The 21,152-nt window shown below is 44.4% G+C and overlaps 1 protein-coding gene across 5 annotated transcripts in view; it reads left to right on the top strand.

The window, feature by feature from the left end:
• adgrv1 (adhesion G protein-coupled receptor V1) overlaps positions 1-21,152 on the top strand; it is an 892,784-nt gene that overhangs the window by 195,128 nt on the left and 676,504 nt on the right. For all 5 annotated transcript variants that reach the window (XM_070885047.1, XM_070885038.1, XM_070885028.1 and 2 more), the window contains 5 exons: positions 4,973-5,172; positions 12,577-12,706; positions 13,966-14,046; positions 17,668-17,807; positions 18,033-18,639. In XM_070885047.1, coding sequence (XP_070741148.1) covers positions 4,973-5,172; positions 12,577-12,706; positions 13,966-14,046; positions 17,668-17,807; positions 18,033-18,639 — 1,158 coding nt within the window. The remainder of the gene's footprint in view (positions 1-4,972; positions 5,173-12,576; positions 12,707-13,965; positions 14,047-17,667; positions 17,808-18,032; positions 18,640-21,152) is intronic.

Below are 21,152 nucleotides of genomic sequence, written 5' to 3'. Positions count from 1 at the left end.
GCTATTTACAATATACATTAATGATTTAGATGAAGGAATTGAGAGTAATATCTCCAAGTTTGCACATGACACTAAGCTGGGTGGCGGTGTGAGCTGTGAGGAGGATGCTAAGAGGCTGCAGGGTGACTTGGACAGGTTAAATGAGTGGGTAAATGCATGGCAGATGCAGTATAATGTGGATAAATGTGAGGTTATCTACTTTGGTGGCAAAAACACGAAGGCAGAATATTATCTGAATGGCGGCAGATTAGGAAAAGGGGAGGTGCAACGAGACCTGGGTGTCATGGTACATCAGTCATTGAAAGTTGGCATGCAGGTTCAGCAGGCGGTGAAGAAGGCAAATGGTATGTCGGCTTTCAGAGCTAGGGGTTTTGAGTATAGGAGCAGGGAGGTCTTACTGCAGTTGTACAGGGCCTTGGTGAGGCCTCACCTGAAATATTGTGTTCAGTTTTGGTCTCCTAATCTGAGGAAGGACGTTCTTGCTATTGAGGGAGTGCAGCGAAGGTTTACCAGACTGATTCCCGGGATGGCAGGACTGACATATGAGGAGAGACTGGATCGATTGGGCCTGTATTCACTGGAGTTTAGAAGGATGAGAGGAGATCTCATAGAAACATATAAAATTCTGACGGGACTGGACAGGTTGGATGCAGGAAGAATGTTCCCGATGCTGGGGAATCCAGAACCAGGGGACACAGTCTTAGGATAAGGGGTAAGCCATTTAGGACTGTGATGAGGAGAAACTTCTTCACTCAGAGAGTTGTTAACCTGTGGAATTCTCTACCGCAGAGAGTTGTTGATGCCAGTTCATTGGATATATTCAAAGAGGGAGTTAGATATGGCCCATACGGCTAAAGGGATCAAAGGTTATGGAGAGAAAGTAGGAAAGCAATACTGAGGTGAATGATCAGCCATGATCTTATTGAATGGTGGTGCAGGTTCGAAGGGCCGAATGGCCTGCTCCTGCACCTATTTTCTATGTTTCTATTTTTCTATATGGACAGGTTAAGTGAATGGGCAATAAGGTGGCAGATGACATACAATGTGGGGAAATGTGAGGTTATTCATTTTGGTCGGAAGAATAGAAAAACAGAATGGCCCCAAGTTTCCACACGCTACAAAAGGGGCGCCCCTCCGAGCTGGGCGCCCGTTTTTCGCGCCGAAAACGGCGCCTGAAAAAAAACGCGCGATTCTGGAGCGCCCTGCAGCTCCATGGCAGCTTGGCGCGGAGCCGACCACTCGCGCCGATTTTGTAAGTGGGAGGGGACGGGTACCATTTAAATTATTTCTTTTCATGCCGGCAACCCTGCTCATGCGCGTTGGAGCGTTCGCGCACGCGCAGTGTGAAGGATACATTGGCACTCGGCCATTTTTGTAGTTCTTTGTAGCTGTTTAATTTTTTAACATTTTTTAATAAAAGCACATTGCCAACAGCACATCAGCACTGAGGCTTCTTGCAGCAGTGAGAAGGCTGCAGGAAGCCTCAGAAGTTTAGGCAGCCGTTTCCCGATGGCCTCCCCCCCCCCTGCCGTCGGGAACGACTGCCTCCTCCCTGCCTCCCCCCCCGCTGCGGTCGGTCGGGCCCTCACTCCCTCCCCCCCCCCCCCCGCCGCCGTCGGGAACGGCTGCCTCCCCCCCCCCCCCCCCCCCGCTGCGGTCGGTTGGGCCCTCATTCCATCCTCCCCCCCGCCCCCGCCGTCAGGAACGGCTGCCTCAACTTGTGAGGCATGCTGCAGCATTCTCCCTGGCTGAAGCACTTTCACACAGGTAGGAAGATGGTTTATTTAATCTTTTCTTTGATTATAAATTTTTATTCAGGTTGAATTTATTTGTATTATATTTGTATAAGTATAAATAAGGATTTATTGTAGAATTTAATGACTTCCCTCCCCCCCCACCCCCCCCACCTCGTTCCGGACGCCGAATTTGTAACCTGCGCCTGATTTTTTAATGTGTAGACAAGGTTTTTTCAGGCCTACAAAAATCTTCACTTGCTCCATTCTAAGTTAGTTTGGAGTACGTTTTCACTGTGGAAACTTTGAAATCAGGCGTCAGTGGCCGGACACGCCCCTTTTGAAGAAATAATTCTGTTCCAAAGTGAAACTGTTCTAACTGACTAGAACTGCAGAAAAAAAAATGTGGAGAATTGCGATTTCTAAGATAGTCCGTTCTCCACCAGTTGCTCCTAAAAATCAGGAGCAAATCATGTGGAAACTTGGGGCCAATATTTCTTGAATGGTGAAAAACTATTAAATGTTGGTGTTCAGAGAGATTTAGGTATCCTCGTACAGGAAACACAGAGTTAGCATGCAGGTACAGCAAGCAATTAGGAAGGCATTCCTAGAGTACTGTGCACAGTTTTTGTCTCCCTATCTAAGGAAGGATATACTTGCCTTCGAGGTGGTGCAACGAAGGCTCACTAGATTGATTCTTGGGATGAGAGGGTTGTCCTATGAGGAGAGATTGAGTAGATTGGGCTTGTACTCTCTGGAATTTAGAAGAATGAGAGGTGATCCCATTGAAACATATAAGATTCTGACGGGAATTGACAGGGTAGATGCTGAGAGGTTAGTTTCCTTGTCTGGAGAGTCTAGAACTAGGGGGCATAGTCTCAGGATAAGGGGTCGGATATTTAAGACTGAGATGAGGAGGATTGTGAATCTTTGGAATTTTCTACCTGAAAGATCTGTGGATGCTGAATCGAATATATTCAAGACTTTGATAGATAGATTTTTCGACTCTTGGGGAATCAAGGGATATGGAGATCGGGCGGGAAAGTGGAGTTGAGATCGAAGATTAGTCATGAACGTACTGAATGCGGAGCAGGCTGAGGGGCCGCATGGCCTACTCCTGCTCCTAATTCTTATGTTCTTATGTACTCAATCCTGTCGTGGGGTTTGAATCCATCACTGTCTGAAAAACAATAGTTCGACCACTGTGGAGTATCTGTGGAGAAAGAAACAGAGTTAACGTTTCAGGTCGATGACCTTGCGTCAGAACAGATGCTGCCTGACCTGCTGAACATTTCCAGCATTTTCTATTGTTCAGATGTCCAGCATCCGCAGCATTTTGCGTTTGTATTAATCCTAACAGTGAAGCTGGTTAGTTCATTTCACACAGGTGTTTCCTCTTTGTGTGTGCTGTCTAACACCTAACTGACTGCATACTATCTAACATCAAGCCTATAGTTGGACAAAGGACAAAAAACTGCAGATGCTGGAAATCTGAAACAGAAACAAAAATGGCTTAAAACCCATAGCGGATCATCTGTGGAGAGAATTGAATTGAAGAGTTAATGTGCCAAATTTCGCTGCAGCAAGTCGTCTAACGGCATCTGCCATTAAGCTAGACTTGCCCATGCATTCTTAGGTTTTTAAAAAAATTTTTGCGTGACAAATTGCTGAAAGTGCTTTGGTTGATAACGTTGCAGCGACACAAACAAGGCATCTGGGACCAAAGTGAACAGGACAAGTAACTGTATCTTCTTAATTTCATAATCAGTTATTCTGATTGGTTAACAGTGCAAGGACTGAAAAGGAAGTGTAAATTAGAAAGCGTACATCCGCGCCAGGGTGTCCCTAGAGATGGAGCAGGCGGTGTCCACCGGTACGCTCGCGGCCTTCCGCGAGAGGTGTGCGCAGGAGGGACTGGAGTGCATCATCACCCCCGGCAACCAAATTTTAATTTGATTTTATGTTTTAAAGTTTAATTTGTTTTAATTGCCGGTGATTTTAGTGTCCTCCTCCCCTTTTATAGGGGGCACTTGGAAAAAAAATTGATTTTAGTGCCCAAAACCCCCCCCCCCCCCAAAAAAAAAAAATAAAATAAAAGGGCCTTGAAAATGTTTGGTGTGTCCCCCAGATCGGGGGGCACGATTTAATGTTTAGTTTTCTCCCAAAAAGAGTTGTAAATTAGAATGGGTGGATTCAATGTCAAATCAGTACAGAAAGAGAAATAATGTGAGGGAAATAAAGACTGGATTAAGAGACAGAAAGGAAATTACAACTTTTTTTTGAAATGTTCATATTTGACACTTTTTAAAATCTCCAGCAACAATTAATACCCGAAGGAAAAAGACTCCAACACATATAATAGTTCATTTTCAGTGGCAGAGAGGTTTTTTGGCAGTAATTAACACTAATGATGTTGTGAAAAGGGTACATACACTTGTAATGGCATGAGTTAACTTTCTGTGGCGAGTTTAGTTCCTATCGATCACGCAAATACAGTAACTTTACACCATTCAATGTATTTCAATGATGAGACAGACAGTAAGATGTAGTTTTTGTGAAGCTAAATACAGAGCGGCTCAATGTGGACAGCAACTTTTTGATATTGGCATTTAACCACTCACTGCTCCTCGCCTGAAGTTGTACCATTTGCACAAATAACACCGAGCACCATTAGCCTCACTGTTACTGTGAAAGGACAATCTGGACCAATGTTTTGTTTGTGGAGCCTTTGTCTAAACTGAAGCATATCACAAATGCACATCATTTAAAAAGAGGAACAGAACAAATGGAAGGGGCAGGAGAACAACACACATAAGAGAAAAGGAAAGGAATGACCTGTAAGGTGCTGACATGAAAAACAGGAGATGGTTAAATTGCAGAAATTATATTAGCATCAGACAATAGGAGGCATAGAAATTGTGTGAATAGCTGAGGAGGTGGGGGATGAGGCAGGTAGAAATGGAAGCACAAAAACCTGGAAAAGCAGACCAGGCCCCAGTGGTCCAAGTACAAGGGAAAAGAAAAAATTCATTTGACACACATGGTGCAGGCAACCTCACCAGCATAGTCTTCTAACAGTGGGTCTCAATCCCAAGTCACCAATACTTCATACTGGAACAGTTATCTGCAGGCAATAGTGATTTAGGGCATGTAAAAACCCTTTACAATTAGCGAGTGTTGTAAACAAGCCTTAAAGTACCCAGAGCTCAGAAATATCTTCTTACTGTAACATTTTTCAGGTCTACTGCAGTTTTCTACTAAGCTACCGCCTGATAAAAACACAATTATCTCTCCTGCGCTCTCCGTACCAAGCATCACTGTGAAAGAGGAGGTTGGTCTACTCAGATTGCTCGTAGTCCGTGCACAGGGTCTTCTGGGAAATATCATGGTGGCATACCAAACTGTTCCCCTGACAGCTGCCAGTCCTTCTGATTATCAGGTGAGTTGAAAATCAATTAAAAAAAAAAAGATTCTTCTCATTAAGTAAGAAACATTTTTCTGAGTTGGACTAATGATATTGTAGCGGCTTTCAGAGCCATTGAGTAAAAAAATACAACAGGAAATGTTGATGTATTAAAAATATTTGCTGTGAAATTCGGCACCTTAGTGCCAGCAGTTAAGGCTGGTTTTGGGAAAAAATGACAGCCACGCTTCCACCCACATACTGCGCAGCCCGCGCTGATCTTCATCTTGGTGAGGGCGATAGCGCAGGCAGGACACGTGTGTGCCGGCAGTATTCAGAGTAGGCAGATCGTGACGTCAGTCAACGTTTAACACTGATTTGACGCACGACCTGCCAATTTGGGCGCCGCCGTTCTAAACAATGCCTTCTCCTAAACACGCACAGTTGAAAGTCCATTCAGTTGCATAAGGGACACCCCCCCCCACCACTGCTATTTAAAGGGACATATCCAACTTGGAGGTAAGTTGATTATTTCCCTTGTACCTGTACTGACTCTTGCAGAGTTTATATCAATACTGGCTTGGTGGAAGACATTTATAATGTTGTTAAAGTGTACAGGGAGTGTTGCTGGAGATTGGTAAAGTGATGACTACAACTGGAAGGTCTCTGACTGTGGGGGACGGGGGGAGGGGGGGAAAGAGTGGGACAGGGCTCTCAGTAGGAGGCCTTACCCACAAAGGGTCTCCTACCTGCACTTAAGCCAGGAGCAGTGTGCTTGGTGACTCCGCTTCACCAAGGAGATGGTCACAGAACTCTGCCACATCTTGGAACCGGAGCAGCATCCTCAGAGCAGGGCAACAACAGCTCAGCCAGTGGCCCTGATTTTTTTTTTGCCAGTGGATCCTTCCAGGCTGGAACAACCGACAAAGCTAACATCTTGCAGGTTGCTGTCCATTGCTGCATCTGGGAGGTCAGAGTCTCTGTACTCTAGGAGAAGGGACTTCATTGTCTTTTCTCTAAACAGAGAAGCAGGTGGAGTGCGCACATGGCTTTGTCAAAGACTACCACTCACTGTGCAGTTGGTGTGCGACCACGCTCAGCACATCATCATGATGAATGCCCAGTATCCTGGCAGCATTCACGATGCCTTCATTCTGTGTCAGTCCGCGTTGCCAGCAATCTTCCAGCCACCATGTCGAACCCGAGGGTGACTGCTCAAAGACCAGGGCTACCGCTCTACACCTGGCTGATGACTATCCTCCGCAACACCACCCTTTTGGCCAGCACTCGTATAATGAGAGCCATGCTGCCATGAGGAATGTCATTGAGCAAACCATTGGGGTGCTCAAGCAATGGTGCCGCTGCCATGACCACATAGGAGGAGTTTTTCAAAACTCACCGGAGTGAGTGTCCCAATTTGTGGTGGTCTGCTACATCCTCCACAACTTGGCCATCATGAGGGCACAGTCCTTGCCACCACAGGTTCTGGGACCACCTCAGGAGGAGGGAGCTTGCAAATCCCCATTCCGGGGATAAGCTAACTCAGCTCAGATTCGTGAAAGAACTTAGGACCTTTAAGGAATGTTGATTCAGTCACACACTGCCTTAATCAACTGAAACTTTTTGGGGTAGAAATTGAACCTCGTGTAACCTGCTTTGGGGTGAAATTAGGCCATTTTTCAATGCCCAAAGTCAGCGTTGGGTCCCTTACATATGTAAATCGGGGGCCTGATGCCAGTTTTAGGTCCCCTTACAGAAATTGATCTGTGATTTTTCAGTGGAGGACAACAAATGTTTTGGTTTTTTTTAAATTACAAAAATGTTGCTGTGGAGCCAGAAGGAGCAGGAGTGCTCCACCAACTTGACAGTATTCGCGATCGTCCCACCGATCATCCTCATTCCGCGACCTATCTTTGGCCTTGTGCTGTTGAGGCAATCAGCCCGACATTCGTGCAGGCAAAATGGGCGGGCTGCATGTGGAGGTGTGACTGGTGCTGGCAGCTCTCCCAAGTACAGCAAATGAGACCGAGGCCCAATGTCAGGCCGACATACATTGAGGTGATTTTTGTACTATCAGACCTGGGTGGATTCGAACCTCAGCCCTAAAGTTGAAATCACAGAGAAATATATCACTCAGTATCCAGTACAGGTTGGACTTCCCTTATCCGGCACCACCCCTCGTTCAGCATCATTCCCACCGCCGGGGAGCGTATGCGCAGAATGAGGCTGGGTTGTCCGACATGAACAAATTGAAGTCCTTCCTCGCTGCCGACTTCTGCAATCGCTGGCCTGACCCCGCGGTCCAGCGCCCCCCTCCGCCCCCATGATCTCCCTACCGCACTCCTAGCCCCCAGCCAACCAGCTCCGATATCCCCAACCACTCCACTGCAAACTCCAGCGGACTCACGACTCTGTGATCTCTTCCACCGACGCTGAACCCCCCCCCCCATGGCCTGCCGCACTTCCAGCCTCCAGCCAGCCAGCCCCATATCTCCGACTGCTATGCTCTGCTGCAAACTGCCGGACCGGCGGTCCAACTCCGTGAATTTTTTTTTACTTAGTGAGAAACAGATGAGCAATGAGAAAACATGACTGGCGTTGGCAATCTCTTCCACCGCCGCCGATTCCACCCCCCCTCCCTCCCCCGCGGCCTTCCTTGCTGCCGCACTCCCAGCCCCCAGCAAGTCAGCCCCGAGCGCCGGGGAATGTCAGATAATCGTAACTTTGCCTATCTTTCCAGCACTTTGCTTTCATTGGGGATATCAGGGTAGGCATGCTGGGGGCTGGGAGCATGGCTGCGAGGAAGGCCGCGGGGAGGTGGGGGAATCGGCAGCGGTGGAAGAGATCACAGAGTCGGGAGTGCGGCGGAGTTTGCAGTGGAGCAGTCGGGGATATCGGGGTTGGCTGGGTGGGGCCTGAGAGTGCGGCAGAGAGATCGAGGGGCGGGCGGGGCGGTGGATCGCGGGGTCAGGCCAGCGATCAAAGTTCATGAAAGTTGTAAAAATTACGCTTAATGTACACAATAATGTGTGTACTTGGTTGCTATGGCACAGAAATGAAGACACGGTCTGTTTTTGACCAATGATTGACACCAATGAAGTTGTAAAAACAGTTTGTATAGCGTTGCTCCCCTTATAACACGTGACCTCCCCTTGACCGGCAAAATCCCTTATTCAGCACTGGCCAGGTCCCGAGGTTGCCGAATAGGGAGCTTCAACCTACAGTTCATTTTCTTTATTGACCAAACTATCATCGTTGTTTTCTTTTTTTAGGGTAATCCAATTAATGTCTGACATTTTTCAGAAAATTGATCTTGTCAAATGCTTCACTGTGATAAAGGTTGCAAATACTGAGAGACACAAGTTAAAAATGAGGAAGTTAGGAGTAAGCAGGGAATTATTTTTAAATCCAAAGGACATTTTGGATTGTGGAATGAATTACTAGGGACGATTATTGAGGCAAACAATATAATGGACAATTGGATCCTTTTCAGGAAGGGATTGAGGGATGGGTAGGTAGGGTTGTTGTACAAAAAAGACTTAACTCTCTATGGGCCAGAAATTCATGGACATACCGCCCGCTTACTGCCCAAAAATGTGATTTTCGTAAAAAAAACATCTACATACCGCCGACATACTGCTCGGCGGAATATTCATCATTGACATACCGCTGAGCGGTATACACACTGTCCGCCATGCAGGACCGCCCGCATACCGCCCAAAAAGTCAGATTTTATGGCATACCACCGACGTACCATTGGAGCTGCATACCGTCCTGCAAAAGGTGGTTTTACGCGATGTTAAGTGTCAGCTAAAGCAGCACCTCAGTATTTCTGGGGCGAACAGTGATTTTACAGTGGGATTTACAGTGGAAAAGCTATTTTTATTGGTACTGAGTAACTTATTGAGATCAAAGGCATTTTAGTTATTTTTTTCATTGAAAAATATTCTGGAGATTTAAAAAGAATGGGGCCTGTACTATCTCAGCCTGTATTGCTGACTACCTATCTAATGGAGGAACCAGATGGGAGAAGGTTTATTGAGCAGAGTTATCAGGGTAATGGAGGATGTCGCAGACTGATGAGGAGGAGGAGGCCTTACCCTCAAAAGACTTTCAGGGAGAAGCCTTCATACTTGGACCTGACCGATTGACAGTCCGTTCGAAGCTGCGCTTCCAAAAAGAAGTGAACAATGAGATTTGCCAGCTCATTGCAGCCTAGTTCCACCAACTTTACTGCACTCTCTCTCTCGAGGTGAAGGTGACTGCAGCACTTGCCTTTTATGCGTGTGGCTCTTTTCAGGCATCAGCTGGGAACATACGCAGTATTTCTCAGTACGCTACTCATAGGTGCATTCGACAGGTAACCGAAGCACTGAATGCACGCCAGATGGAATTTATAAACTTCCCAATGACCAGGGAGGCACAGAGTGAGAGGGCTTTGGGATTTGCACGCCTTGCCGGCTTCCCCAAGGTGCAGGGTGCTGTTGACTGTACCCATATTGCCCTGCGAGCATCATTACAGGAAGTGGAGGTGTACCGAAACCGTAAGGGATTCCACTCCCTTAATGTGCAGTTCGTCTGCGACCATACACAGCGCAGAATGGTAGTGAATGCCAACTTTCCAGGAAGCATCCATGATGCGCACATCTTGCGTGAGAGCACTGTGTCTGACCTGTTTAAATCTGAGCCACAAGGTAAATGCTGGATGCTGGGGGACAAAGGGTACGGCCTCGCTACCTGGCTCTTGACCCCCCTGCGGAACCCTCAGACAGAAGCCGAGCAACAATATAATAAGAGCCGTATAGCCATACGTAATATTATCGAAAAGACAATTGGAGTGCTGAAGCAGCGCTTTTGATGCTTGGACCACTCGGGAGGCAGGCTGCAATACTATCCTGAGCCGGTTGTTCTGTTCACAGTGGTGTGCTGCCTGTTGCATAATTTAGCCATCATGCGGGGACAGGAATTGCCAGGGGACTGCGGAACCACTTGAGGAGAGAGTGCAGGAGACGGAGGAGGAAGAAGAGGAAAATGAGGGGGAGGAGGATGAGGAGGAGCTTCCAGATGAACCCATGGCACCAACTCCCACAACACCACAGCGGAGGGCACGCGGAGCATAAGCCACTGCAAAATTGTTACATCAGCAGCTCATAAATGAACACTTTGCTTGAATGTGGAGAGCTGCTTTTTGGGACCCTGATGACTGTTACCCCAAAAGTTTAACACTGTACAAGAGTGCTTAAATTCAATTCAAACGCTTATGTAAAAACGTAAAAAATATACAACGATTTTAAAACTTTGTAAAACTTAGAACTTTAGTAACATCTTTAGTAACATCTTTAGTAACAACTTCAGTAACAACTTTAACAACAACTTTAACAACTTGAATAAACTTTTAAAAATCAAACTTGAATTATTAAATGAACAAGTACAAGAAAAGACCCTTTACTGTCTTCGACCATGACCTCGACCTCGACCACATGCTACACCACTCTTTGGATTATTCCCCCCACTGCCCCTAAGCCCGGACCTCCCCGTGGTGATACCAAGCCGGCGTACAGCACCGCACCTCGAGTGCTATTGCTGTCGTTGGGGTCAGACATTGCAGGCGCAATAAATGGGGCCTCATGAGAAGCTTGTGATGTGGAGGGCACGGCTTCAAGGCTGGAAGATGATGTCAGCTCCCCACCGTCAGGAGCTGTCGACCTGACTACTATGGTATGGGGGGATTCCGCGCTGTGTCCCGATCCCGTCGATTGCCGCATGGCTTCGACGGAGTCGGCGGTTCGCTCCATCGCGGTGATCATACGCGACATATCCACCGACTGGCTCTGATAGAGCCGCGATGTTTGCGGCTCTCGACCTATGTCGGCGCTGGCCTATGACAGATGCACCATGTCCTGGTACACGCCTATCTGTCTTTTCTGCACCAACCTCCGTCGCTGCTGCAAAGGTGTTCAACACTGGGGATGCATTGCTGCACACCACTTGGTCCCGCAGAATCAGAGGAGCCATGGGGGAATCCCCTGAATACAGACTCGGTGGTGGAGGATGTTCCAGCTGGCCCACATGGAGCTGGTGTATCCTCCTCAGTCACCACCCCCACCTCCACCTCCATTGGCTCCAGGATCAGCGGCTCTTCCTCTTCATCATCTCTGCCAGTGGTGAAGTCGGCGGGAGAGGGCTGGTGACGCCAGAGTTGGAGGCAGTGGAGGCTCAGGTCTGATCTCTCTGTGTCGGTGTGGTCTGAATCGTCCGAGTCTGGAAGTACAAAACAACATTTAAAAATGCTTGGCACCAGGGGTTCGGTCAGGGTTACATGAATACATAGTATAGTGACAGCGCAGTCTTACTTAAATGTCCTCGAGTCTCGTTGCCGAGAGCATGCAGAAATCAAGCGCAGGCAGCGGAAGGAGCGTGCAGCAAACCAGACTCCCCGGCCAGCCTTTGCTTCAATGACTATCTGTCCCACCTGTGACAGAGACTGTGGTTTCTCGTATCAGCCACCTCAGAACTCATGCTAAGAGTGGAAGCAAGTCTTCCTCGATTCCAAGGGACTGCCTATGATGATGATATGATGACTTAAATGTCCACCACTGCTGCATCACTGCATTACATATCGCAGACAGACAATAAATATATGCATTGCGTTACATGCCCCCAACATTGCAGTACATTACATGAGGCCAACATTACAGTTACAGTTACATTACATGACATGAGAGGACCGCAACACAGACCAGGGAATGTATTCAACTTACCATCCTGTGTGAGTGGGTCAGCTCCAATGCCGGTGGTGGCACGGTTGCTAACCCCAACCATGGACAGGGCACGGATCTCTGTTTCTGTCAATGGCTCTTGGATTGTGGGTCCTCCCCTGCCTCCCCCCCGTCCCCCCACCCCCATACGCTGTTGATCGGCTGCTGTTGCAGATGTCTTCTGCAGAAAGTGAAGTAAATGAAAGTAAAAATCTTCAATCCATTTAACATCGTAGACACACAGGGTCTCACACACACACACGCACACATATTAAAATACTGCGTTGACCCTCTTGTCATTGCCTGAAAGCACGTATACATCGCCGTAACCTTAAGATAAATAACATCATCCGTGTGACACTGAACCTATATTTACAAGGTACATGGCACATGGATGCATAAATAAAATCATTACTTACTCTTGCTACCCTCAGTGAACTAAGAAATTTCATTCACGTGTATTAAGCATCCGTATGGTCTAATTTGAAGATTGTCATTTCAAGTGATAGGTGACCAGTTGTCTCATTAACTGGATTAAAATCTACTAAACTGATTTCTAGTGTGATCCCCACTATCCTTAGATAACGGATGGCTTTCATCATTTGGATTAGTACCTGTTCATCACATTGTCTAAAACTGTGGACTACTGAGAAATTACTAATACATTTAAATTGTTTTCTAGGATACAGCAGGCTTTCTGGATTTTAAGCCTGGAGAGCAATATAAATACATAACTGTAAATATCACTGATGATTCTGTTCCTGAACTGCCAAACAGCTTTAAGGTAGTGCTTCTGAACTCACAAAGAGGAGGTGAGGATCAATAGCAACATTTCTGGTATACAAAGAATATTTCCATTCCTTACTTTGGTTAATGCACAGGAGCTCACTTTTCAATTTAATATAATTTTAAGATAAAAGATTTAGGGCTAGAATTTGATCAAAATCCGCCACCGCCGGATTTCCGCCCAAAAAACCGCTAGATTATTCAATTAAGGGCGGCAGAAAATTGATCAAAAAATGGAAAAAATCGGTCTTCCATGCAGATTCTAGGTGGAAAACGCGAACCAGGTCAAATTAAGTGGTACTTAGTCAAAATTTAATCCGAGGCTGCGCGTTGGGCCGAGGGAGGGAGGAAAACACAAAAAATATTTTTGCAAAAAATAAAAATCGGAAAACATTCACAGAATTCTTTTCCAGTGAATCGCTGCAAAAGAACGTTAAAAAAATTTACACTTACCTTTTTTTGCAGGGTTTCATACCTTCTGTTGCTGCTCCGGCTGGTTACTCCTCGGCAGTGTTTTTTCAAGCAACTATGGGTCACCGCTACCACCAAACCCGGGCAGTGGCGGTTTTTTCAGTGTTACACGCCGGCGGTCCGCTCCCCAGCGGTATTTCGAAACCGCCGGCGGAACACTTTGACGAAACTTGCACCGGGGCGGTTTTCAACCAAAAAATCGGAATACCGGCGAGAAACTGGGCAGAAATGCTGATCAAATTCCAACCCTAAGGCAAGATAATGCCTTCTAACTGTACATTATAACTGCAACGAGCTCTGTCATAATTCCATAGCATAAAGGCTCACCTGATTCCACATGATGAGTTTCCAATCTAAGCTGCACCTTGTTATGCTGTGTGTAGTTCCTAACTATGTAACAAGTGTCCTCCTGTCACTTCATTTTGTTCAGTCCACAAAATTGTAGCAAGGTTTCTTAAGTCTGAAATCAAAAGCAATTGCCTACATGTGGCACATTTGTAATTTTGGAACTTGTTTAAACCTATCACATTTGTGTTGTGATGTGTGTTATTCCAGCTTATTTTCTGCTTTTCTGCCCAAACTGTAAATCTTTCCAAGCTAATGGGAATGACTATAGGGCATTTATACTCCCGTAAATAGTTGTACATGATATGTGCCGTGATTATTAATTATTTCAGTTTAAAATAAAATTGCTTTATCTTATAAGAAAGGTTCTGTCTGATCTTTCAGCTGTGTCAGTGGTTCATTTTCTCTTGTTCATTGCTTTATCTGTTTTTTTTGTGTGTATGAATGTGCTGTGTGTTTATTTCTGAAGTGGCTGAACTCTTTGGCACAAGTACCAGCGGTAGTGGTGATGGTGAGGTGGAGTTCTTCCTTCCAGCTTTGCACGTACGTGGTAAGAACCTACTGTCTATCATGTATTTATGTCTGTTTAACCTTTCCTATGTTGTTTACATTTAGTTCCTAATTTAGCATTACTAGTGATTGGGGTGGGTGGTGCATGAGGTGAGCACTAATGGGCCTGATGGTCTTTTCTCACCCTTTTCATAAGATATACATCTGTCACCTGTATCAATTTTCAATTCACTAGAATGCGCATGCCCATTTATTCATGTTCTGCTAGTCTCGGCTGCTGAGTGTATTGAATCATGTTCCTGAAGAACTAAATTTTCTGATCTTATCAGAAGAATGATTTTTCAAACCATTTTGCTGTCCTTGTATAAATGGAATTAATTTGTGGAATGTTTTTGTTAATTATTTGTCTCTGTGAAATGAAGGGCTAAATGTAGATAAAATTGCAGATTTTAAGAAAGCTTTTAAAGACGGGGAAAGATGAGAAGGCCGAAGGCTCTGCCAGTGATAGTGGAGTGGAAGGGCACATGGTAGACTGAGTTGGAAGATTGAAAGATGCAAGTAGGAATACAGGGAAGGGAAGGGAAGTTGTCGAGATAAGATAGAAAAATGAATCCTGGAGTTTGAAAAGAGGAATGGAGAAGACAAGGTAACTCAAGGTATGAAAAGAACTCCGTACTGGAAAATTGAAATAAAAGCAGAGTCTGTTGGAAATACACAGCATCTGTAAAGAGTAAAGATAGGTAAATGTGGATCCTTAACCAGAACTGAAAAATAGTAGTTAAATTACTTCAAATTTGGGTTTTAAAGGCCTCTCACTTGTAAGAGCAAGGAAAACAGAGGAAGGCAAAGAGTTTCAACTTTGAAGTCATTGGAAAGAATGAAGTGGAGTGAAAGATAAGTCTGATGAATCTATATTTCAACACAGCGAACATACAGAGAGAAGAGGAGCATGGAGGATGGCAGTACCAGAATTTAGCAGGAAGAAATGAACAACCTATAGAATCTAAAATGTTTACGTTAAAGAGAGAGATTGGAGTTTAGAGTTGAGAGAAAGATTGCCTATCAGATATCTTTTTCCTGTCTGGAAGTGTGATAAGAGATGCTAGACGATCCCCTGCAGATATTAGCAAAGTATACAAGTTTCAAATAGAAAGGGCTTTATAGAAAGTTAAGGATTGTTGGTGGTAAGAGGAGTGTTTTGCAGGAGAGAGGAAACTCAGCTTTTCGGAGACAACTTTGTCAATGGAGATGTTGGGAGTCCCACCTCATGTTAGATTTTACATAGGTGCACTTTTAGGAATTATATAATATGCTTATCTAAGTGGGGGTCAGACCCAAGCAGGAGATGTGGGAAAAGGAGGTGTCCAAATGCAGTTAAGGAGGTAGGTTGTAAGGAAGTTTTGAAGATGTGGACAGATGGGGCATTTTCTTGAAGATAATTCTAGAGTGGTTTCAGTGGATAATTCCAAAGTGTGCCGATGAGAAGCCTGATTTGTCTGCCAGTGATATTGGATTGGAAGGAGATGAGACACACACAAGGCTAGAGTTGAAAGAACAAAGAATGCAATGCGGGATTTAGGGCAGGGAGGTTGCACTGTGCGATGTGAAAAATTTGGCAAGGTCAGGGGTGACGGATATGGGGTACTTCGTACAGAACAAAATGTTGCCACCAGAGTTCTGGATGAGTAGAAATTATAGGATGGAGCTTGGGGGAGATGTTGGAGAAATTTGAAGAACTACAATAGCAGTTGATATTACTGAGTAACTAAAATATTTCCAATAAATATCACAGCATTGAAACTGTAAACAGTTCAACCATTAGAATGCATTGTACTGTATTGCAAAGTGCTGCAGTACAGAGGGACCTGGGGATCCTTGAGCATGAAACAAAAAGTGAGTATGCAGGTACAGCAAGTAATCAGAAAGGCAAATGGAATGTTGGCCTTTATTGCAAGGGGGATAGAGTATAAAAGCAGAGAAGTCCTACTACAACTGTATAGAGTATTGGTGAGGCCACATCTAGAGTACTGCATACAGTTTTCGTCTCCGTATTTAAGAAAGGATATACTTGTCTTGGAGGCTGTTCAGAGAAGGTTCACTAGGTTGATTCCGGAGATGAGGGGGTTGACTTATGAAGATAGGTTGAGTAGGTTGGGCCTATACACATTGGAGTTCAGAAGAATGAGAGGTGATGTTATCGAAACATATAAGATAATGAGGGAGCTCGACAAGGTGGATGCAGAGAGGATATTTCCACTCATAGGGGAAACTAAAACTAGAGGATATAATCTCAGAATAAGGGACCGCCCATTTAAAACTGAGATGGAGGAATTTCTACTCTCGGATGGTTGCAAATCTATGGAATTCTCTGTCCCAGAGAGCTGTGGAGGCTGGGTCATTGAATATATTTAAGGTGGAGATAGGCAGATTTTTAAGCAATAAGGGAATAAAGGGTTATTGGGAGCGAGCAGGGGAGTGGAGCGGAGTCCATGATCAGATCAGCCATGATCTTATTAAATGGCGGAGCAGGCTCAAGGGGCCAGGTGGCCTACTCCTGCTCATTTTTCTTATGCTTTTATGAGTATTTGACCCATATAAAGCCCATATTTTTCCATAGACCATGTATAATCTACCCTACCACAAAAACTTAATCTGCTTAGAAAGAGTTATGCAGAATTTCTCCTTGACCCCCAAAGAAGAATGATTAAGTATCAAGTAACTTAAAACTTCACTAGCAGCCTCCCAAATTCTTATGTTTCTGTATGTTAAAAGAAAGGAATTGTTTGCGTTTTTAAATTGATTCTTGGGATATGGGCAATTGCTGGCAAAGTTGCCATTTATTGTCTTTCCTTAGAAGGTGGTAATGGGTTGCTTTCTGTTCATGAAGCCGCAAACCAGTGATTTTTGATACCAATGTGTTGCTTGTGAAGCCACTTCAGAGGGCAGTTAAGAGTCAAGCATGTTAGTGTGGGACTGGCGTCACAGATAGACCACACTTGGTAAGGATGCCGGGTTTCCTTCACTTAAAGATCAGTTGTTTTTTTGGACAATCCACTAGCTTCATGGTCACTTTTTTATTGATTTTTAAAAAAAAATATCCAGATTATTTTTTTAAACTGAATTCAAATTCTCAAATTGTCATGGTGGGATTTTAGTGCAGTTGTCTCAGTCTCTGGTTTACTATATTGTCATTTGTTAAATGTTTGGGGCTTTCAAAAGATCTCATTGGAACTTGCACCAGTTCACAGCTGGTGTAAGTTCTCAGGTTTACAGGACACAATTTCTGGAGTATGTCAGGACCTCCCATGATATAACCCCTTGATGTGGGGATAGTTGGAAGATCTGTTCACTTTCTTTGTCTCCAACAAAATTTAAAGAGGCACTGTAAACCAGGCAGAACCCTGGGTCCACCTTGAATTCCTGCCTCTTTTTCATCCTTCCCATAACCTCAGAAATTCTGGTCTCAGTGCCTTAACCAACTTTTTTTTTGTAAAACAAAAAGGTTATATGATTGTTTATTTAAAAAAAATTGTCTTATGCATTCTAACAATGGAAGTTATTTCATAAATATCAGTAGGTATTTCTGATAACATGAACAGCCCAAAAATAATTAGCAGTGAGAAGATTAAAGTGCCACTTATTCAATTGATTTGATTTGCAGCCACCCTTGGGATAGCATCTGAAATCATAGTGATTATTGATGCCTCTGATGATGCCTATGGAGTGTTCCAATTCAGCAATAACTCTTTGCATATGAATGGTACAGAACCCGAAGGAGGTCATGATATTGTTTTATTACAGGTCAGTAATTAATCTTGCCTGTTATCTAAATATTTTATCTGAGATGGAAAATAGAAATTGTTATGAAACATAAAAATATGTTGGCGAGTGCGATGCTTAGTTTGCGGTGTTAAATTTGTCAATACATTATGATGCCATTACTTTGTGTGACTCATTGGTAAGACTCTAACATTGATAATCTGCATTATACAGTTTAAGAGTTTAATAAGTTGTTTGAATTTTTAGGTTGTACGTGCTGGTGGTGCACTGTCCCAGGCTACTTTATTTTGGGATGTTGTGTCTGATCCTTACAATAATTTGGTCAATATCCACGGCAATGTCACGTTCGAAATAGGACAAACTCTGGCCAACATTGTGCTGCAGGTGGCTTCAGATGATGTTCCAGAATTGGACGAAGAGTTTATGGTTTACATCAGTAAGGTTTCCAAAGGTCGCCTGGGAATTCTAACAAATGCTACCTTGACAGTTCAAGCAAATGATGACCCCTATGGTGTGTTCATCTTTTCGGGAAGAAGTCGACCAGTCAGAGTTGAAGAGGAGGACCAGAATGTAACGCTTACAATTGAGCGATTAAATGGATTCATGGGTATTGCCATAGTCTCGTACTCCACTGTAGATGACACAAAGTCAACTGATCTGCCATATTTCATTGCGAGGGCAACAGAAGAAAGTGATTACCTTGCCATCTCTGGGTCAGTAATCTTTGAAGCCAATCAAATAGAAGCTAATGTAACCATTCCCATACTGGATGATGTAGAACCTGAGCGGCCAGAGTCTGTGTTTGTCCAGTTGCATAATGTTGTGCTGCTTGAAGAGGAGCAGAACAGACCAAGTGAGTAACCCAAAATGGTTGATTAGATTTTTATTGCATTTGATTTTATTGTTCATATTTTATTCATTTTTTAAAAAGTTATTACCTTCCTCCTCTATATACCATATACCATTCCCTCATGAAAACCTTAGTTAGGTAGACCTTTTCCCACAGCTCTGTCAGTGTCTGTCTGTAAATGATGCCATGCAGGTGTTGTCTGGTCTACCTCATCTACCTCACCTCAGGTGAATTTATAATGGGGAACAAAGAAATGGCAGACCAATTGAACAAATACTTTGGTCCTGTCTTCACTAACAACCTTCCGGAAATTCGTGGGGACCAAGGGTCTAGCGAGAAGGAGGAACTGAAGGAAATCCTTATTAGTCAGGAAATTGTGTTAGGGAAATTGATGGGATTGAAGGCTGATAAATCCCCAGGGCCTGATAGTCTGCATCCCAGAGTACTTAAGGAAGTGGCCCTCGAAATAGTGGATGCATTGGTGGTCATTTTCTAACATTCTATAGACTCTGGATCAGTTCCTATGGATTGGAGGGTAGCTAATGTAACCCCACTTTTTAAAAAAGGAGGGAGAGAAAAAACAGGGAATTGTAGACCAGTTAGCCTGACATCGGTAGTGGGGAAAATGTGGAATCAATTATTAAAGACGTAATAGCAGCGCATTTGGAAAGCAGTGACAGGATCTTCCAGAATTTTTTGAGGATGTAACTAGTAGAGTGGACAAGGGAGAACCAGTGGATGTGGTGTATTTGGACTTTCAAAAGGCTTTTGACCAGGTCCCACACAAGAGATTAGTGTGCAAAATGTAAGCACATGGTTTTGGTGGTAATGTATTGACGTGGATAGAGAACTGGTTGGCAGACAGGAAGCAAAGAGTAGGAACAAACGGGTCCTTCTCAGAATGGCAGGCAGTGACGAGTGATGTACCACAAGGTTCAGTGCTGGGCCCCCAGCTATTTACAATCTACATTAATGATTTGGACGAAGGAATTTGAATGCAATATCTCCAAGTTTGCAGATGACACTAAGCTGGTTGGCAGTGTGAGCTGTGAGAAGGATGCCAAGAGGCTGCAGGGTGACTTGGACAGGTTAGGTGAGTGGGCAAATGCATGGCAAATGCAGTATAATGTGGATAAATGTGAGGTTATCCACTTTGGTGGCAAAAACAGGGAGGCAGAATATTATCTGAATGGTGACAGATTAGGAAAAGGGGAGGTGCAGCGAGACCTGGGTGTCATGGTACATCAGTCATTGAAAGATGGCATGCAGGTACAGCGGGCAGTGAAGAAGGCAAATGGCATGTTGGCCTTCATAGCTAGGGGATTTGAGTATTGGAGCAGGGAGGTCTTGCTGCAGTTGTACAGGGCCTTGGTGAGGCCACACCTTGAATAATGTGTGCAGTTTTGGTCTCCTAATCTGAGGAAGGACATTCTTGCTATTCAGGGAGTGCAGCGAAGGTTCACCAGACTGAATCCCGGGATGGCAGGACTGACATATGAAGAAAGACTGGATCGACTAGGCTTATATTCACTGGAATTTAGAAGAATAAGAGGGGATCTCATAGAAACGTATAAAATTCTGATGGGATTGCAGGAAGAGTGTTCCCGATTTTGGGGAAGTCCAGAACCGGGGGTCACAGTCGAAGGATAAGGGTTAAGCCATTTGGGACCGAGATGAGGAGAAACTTCTTCACTCAGAGAATTGTGAACCTGTGGCATTCTCTACCACAGAAAGTGACTGAGGCTAGTTTGTTAGATATATTCAAAAGGGAGTTGAATGTGGCCCTTACGGCAAAGGGATCAAGGGGTATGGAGAGAAAGCAGGAATGGGGTACTGAAGTTGCATGATCAGCCATGATCATATTGAATGGTAGTGCAGGCTCGACGGGCCAAATGGCCTGCTCCTGCACATATTTTCTATGTTTCTATGTTTAGGTTTTTTTCCTTCACTTCATGAAGAAATGTCCAGGTGAGATCAGAAACTTTTCATTTGTGGAATCAAGTGAGCACATTTGTGACGTGGCAATCAGTAACCTAATATGCCACCAAGCTACCTAAAAAGGTTTATTTTTATTTGTGTAATACAAATTGTTGTAACTGGACTACATAGGTAGTCTGCTTTTTACTTTGCACAAGCAGAATACACCTCCCAAAATCAACAACTTGCAGAAGACAGAGTTCCACATTGCACTGAGGTTGAGCATATCCCTTTTATTGGTTTAATACTTGATCGTGATTATAAGATAAAGTTCATCCAGTTCCAATGTGTTTAATACATTAATAGGCTGAGTTGACTAATTAGCCTTCTGACTAATGATACTTTTAATTTTTTGCATTTGGTGCCAACTTTCTCTGCCTGTATTTTTCTCTCTCCCACTTTCAGAAAGCATTGGCTCATTATGGGTCATTGGTTAATCTATTGAAATTATCTTTGTATTAAAATGCTGGCTCCCTGCTGGACGGAGTTGCACACCGTACAAGGCAGGAAGAAAGTGGTGGAAACCAGACGCAACCAGT

This window comes from Pristiophorus japonicus, chromosome 1 (genome assembly GCF_044704955.1).
Source record: "Pristiophorus japonicus isolate sPriJap1 chromosome 1, sPriJap1.hap1, whole genome shotgun sequence".
Lineage (NCBI taxonomy): Eukaryota > Metazoa > Chordata > Chondrichthyes > Pristiophoridae > Pristiophorus > Pristiophorus japonicus.
The sequence above is the reverse complement of the archived record's forward strand: the minus strand, read 5'-3'. Positions and strand labels throughout refer to the sequence as shown.